The sequence below is a fragment of the Sesamum indicum genome, linkage group LG7 (assembly GCF_026168435.1).
Source record: "Sesamum indicum cultivar Baizhima isolate 11 linkage group LG7, ASM2616843v1, whole genome shotgun sequence".
Classification (NCBI taxonomy): Eukaryota; Viridiplantae; Streptophyta; class Magnoliopsida; order Lamiales; family Pedaliaceae; genus Sesamum; species Sesamum indicum.
In genome coordinates, this window is record NC_142663.1 from 8,778,178 (window position 1) to 8,782,561 (window position 4,384).

The 4,384-nt window shown below is 36.8% G+C and overlaps 1 protein-coding gene across 1 annotated transcript; it reads left to right on the forward strand.

Annotated features, from left to right (window-relative positions):
• LOC105166409 (uncharacterized) lies at positions 1–3,570 on the forward strand. The gene is made up of 5 exons (XM_011085750.3): positions 1–547; positions 1,443–2,246; positions 2,375–2,454; positions 2,547–2,618; positions 3,070–3,570. The coding sequence occupies exons 1-5, from the start codon at positions 209–211 to the stop codon at positions 3,359–3,361; spliced, it is 1,587 nt and encodes a 528-aa protein (XP_011084052.2). The 5' UTR covers positions 1–208; the 3' UTR covers positions 3,362–3,570.
• Positions 3,571–4,384: the final 814 nt, after the last annotated feature.

The following is a 4,384-nucleotide window of genomic DNA, read 5'->3' on the forward strand; positions in this document are numbered from 1 at the left end:
CGGCTCCGCATAATTCAAAAGCTCTTACACCAAAGCCTCTTCTCATCAACATCTGCAATAATTCAACTATAAAACCCTCCAAAAAGCAAAAAAGGGAAAAAGATCCGACGAAAAATCAGAAAAACCCGAAATCTCAGCTGAATCAAATCAGACAACCAGCGAAATATTCCGCAAAAAGAAGTAGAAAAAAGAGAAGTTTTTCAAGAAAATGGTGTACACATACACCCCCACATACTACACATCACTGCATGATTCCATCACCTCCATCTGCAAGAATATCCTCCCATTCTCCTTCAGAAAGAGGCGGCTGCCGGCGATAGCTGCGGCGGAGCAGCGGGCGGCGAAGCAGCAGTCGGATAATCTGAAATGGCAGCAAGAATCATACCACCAGATACTTAACTTGATGGGACTTTGTAAAGAGGGAATTCTTCATGAGAATGAGGTCTCCGCTTTCAGAATACATCTTCTTGAGACCCTCACTGCCTCGCCCTTCGATCACGACTACGAGCCGTCTGTCATTATAAGGGACAAGCTGATCTTCTTGCAGGTTAGTGAAGTTTTGTTTTTCTTTTTTTTTTTTTTAGTTGTTGATAATTTAAGTTTTGCTGGTTTGTTGTGCTTTTATGCTGTAATAAAGGACAAGTTTTTTTGGAGATTCTTTTTATGGGGTTGTATTTCGAAAGATTCCTCGAAAATTTTAGCAACTGAGGTTTTATGACATGATTGAACTGAATTCATTTACTTTTTCATCCTTTGGTTGAGCATAAACATTTGTTAGACTTGTCTGATAGAGTTTACTATTACTTGCAAATCCTATGGACTTCTGGAAATTTGAGTAATAGATATGCTTGCATAAAATGGGATTCGCCTTAACATTTTATTTCACTACATTAATAGACACTAAATCCCCTGTAAAAGCAGCAATAGATATGCATCAGTATTGTAAACAACCAGTTTGTCAGCAGATTCAGCAAGAAAACAAAGTGTAAACTTTCACAGAATCTCAGTTACAAAATCTATGCAGCTAATGGAATGGACTTGGGCGAATACTGAATTCGGCATTTGTATGAAGTGTTATTTGACTGCAAGTGTTTGATTTAATTTGGAAGGGATGTAGATTAGATAGCTGAATGCAAGCTAACGATTGCTAATCTTTTTATTACAAAATGTCTGAAGTTGCAGCTTGCAAGTGCTGTTGGCCGACTTATTTCATCACGAAAATTTATCGTATCTGCAGGACTTATGAATTCGTTATCTGAATTTATTTTGTTGGAGGGTGAATATTCTATTTGCAGTTCATTCTGGTTATGCGATTATGTCATGAATTTTGTAAATAACTTTTACTTGTTATATGATTGTAGTTTAGCAAAACTTTCGAACTATATACAATTATTTTTTCCAAGGGGACAGGAAAATGAAAATACTGGTTCTTTCTCTTTTAGGAGTTGCTCTATGCCAAATGCATATCAGAGGATGAGTACCATGCATCAAAGAGGCCTTTGTTACAAAGGCTAGCACTTCAAGGAGCAGAGATTGGGGCAAGAGATGTGATAGTTGGCGCACAGAAGGAGATTTCAAACGAGAAGTTGTCTGTTATTGATGTAAAAGAAGACAAAGTGATGTATGGTTCAACACCAAAGAAAATAAAAGGAGCTGCATCTGTTTCTGGTTTTGTATCACCAAATAAAAATGGAATGTTGGACGATAAGGGTGCAAGTGATTCCAGCAAAAACAGTATTAAGCCAAGAGATCGAAATGCAAGCACTGTTAGTCTTCCTGGGAATCAGCTTGTGTGTTCTACAGAAAATCCTTTCTGGAATTGTCGTTTAAGTGAGAAAGAAAATGAATCCAAGTCCATTCTCATGATGGAGAGTGTAGTGGAAGCACCCGCGCTGCATGAGAAGCAAAGTGGCAGCGAGAAAGGGAAAAAGAAACCGTTCAGGGCACTCTTTCAGAGAGATCAAAAGGAGGGACATGGCAGCCGTGGTAATGAACACGGTCCAGCTCTTGAGGAGAAAGAAAACGTAAAATCAGTGAAAAAAACATGGGGTTTTGACGGATTTAGGAAATGGAAGAAAAATGACCTGGAGGATGAAACAACTCCACTGTCTGTTATTGAAAAATCAGATGATGCAGGTTACACAGGGGAAATTGTGCAACACCCTGTTGGGAAGGGATCTGACACCAAGCAAATAAGGAAGAAGTTGCATGCAAACTGTTCACCGGCAGAGTTCTTTATTGATGAGGTAAAAGAATTAACACCATTACTCATTGTCTTGAAACTGGTTAATATTTAGGTACATTGTGTAGAGACCTGGCTAAGTTAGTGCTTGCAGATGAAATATCTTGCATAACCTTCACCAAATTCTTGTAGGTTTCAGGAGAGAACATAAAGAACGAGCTAACCCGTATCCAAAACGAACTCCACACAAAAAGCCCACACATTCATTTGTCGTAAGCTTTTCATCTTGGACTGATAACAAGGTTCCATATGTACTTCTCGTTTTAATACAGAGGTTAACCAGAGGTTTAATTTGACTTGTCAGAGATGGCCGAACCGAAGAAATCTCAACTTGGCTTCCAGCTGATAACAATGACCTGAAAGAGTTCTTCCCACAGTAAGGCCAAAATATCTGTTTCTTGATTTATTGAGTATTTTTTTTTCTGCTCATAATACTTGAGAACTATGGTGATTCCGAAGTAATTCACATTATCACTTGGTTATTAGATGGTGATAGAATATGTATTCTTCTGACTACAGAGTTATAGGTTCTGGTTGAGCAAATTTTTAAGTAGTTTCTTTCACATTCATCTAGTCCATTCCACCAAAAAATATGCTCACTCAATGATCATACACAAAAATGTTTTCGTCCATGTTACCTGAAACATAAACAACCGGAAGAATCCAGCAGACCAGTTGCTCATTTTCATTTCTCTTTATTATTGCAATGGTTTCATCTTCTTAATCTGGTGATTATAGATGAAAACACGCTAACTATTCACTTATTCAAGGAAAAGTATAAGGAACATGTTCTGATAGTTGCTGTTACTTTTCTCTGGATAATCTAGATCATGGTGTGATCGTCATGGCGATGGCGTGTTAGACATGGTTAGAAAAGAATTCAAGGACCATGCTCAAGAGATGGGAAGTTGTCGAGTTACAGCCAGCGAGAAAAATAACTCCAAAAGATGGACCACATTCGATGATGAAGAAAATTCACATCCAAATCTCTTTGCTCCCCAAGATCACTCATACTCCACGAAGCAAGCCAGGCTCTCGTCCTCTAAAAATGCTCGTACATCCTATAATAATAGTAGCATTGATAAGGGCTTTAGATATAACCCTTTTTTTGATATGTAAAATTTCCAAGTACAACAAGCCGAGGCCTGCATCGGCTTTCCTTCAAGGTCAAATTCCTCGAAGATCAAGGGAGTGTATTTTTCTGAGGAACTGATTGTGTCTCGCGCACCAGTTATGGATGGTGCTACTGTAATACTTTGAAACACTGTCTAGTTGTAGCTTGGGTTGTATGTTCTCAAGTTATATATTTGATGATTTTATTCAGTTCATCTGACATCTGATGCTTACATTTATGCCGAAAACCTTCACAGTCATAAGAGCTAATCTGTATGTGTCTGAGTGTGTGTTCAGACTTTCTCATCAAATGGAGCTACATATATGAAAATGGAGCTTACATTGGAGGCCTCTTATGCTAAGATGTATATACTTATCATCAAAGCACTCATCCTTGGCCATTAGCGTATAATTATTTGGATAAATTACATTCACGCCTCTTGAGGTTTGGTATTGAGTTTTGTTTCATCGTATATATAATTCTACTTGATAGGGTCCGTACGTATTTTACATATGATATTCCAAATATACGTACCCCTCATAATTTTTTTACTGAAATTTGACCACTTTTTTTAATTAAAATACTCCTTTAGACCAAACTTTAGGTAGAACAACCCGGATTACTTTGCGGAGATTGATTACTTTAAAATTAAGATTGACCATTACTGTAAAGAAGGCTAGATATGTAGACATGAAACAAAAAAAAAGAAATACAATGGGGGTTTTATGCATTTTGTCCTATTTTTCATGTTTTTTTCATTATAAACTTCTATAGTTTTAATAATTCACAATACAATTTATTTTTTCTATTTGTCTGACACTATAATTCTTTTCTTCTTTTCTATAGGCTCGTGACCATTGTGTGCCATGACCTTTAGTACTAATATAAAAACCATTGTGTGCCATGACCTCTAGTACTAATATAAAAAAAAAAAAAAAAAAAACCTTTTGGCATACGAATTATTTAATATTCAAATTTATCATTTCTTCCCTTTAAACAAATTTGGTCAGATCCGTAATTCTAAAATA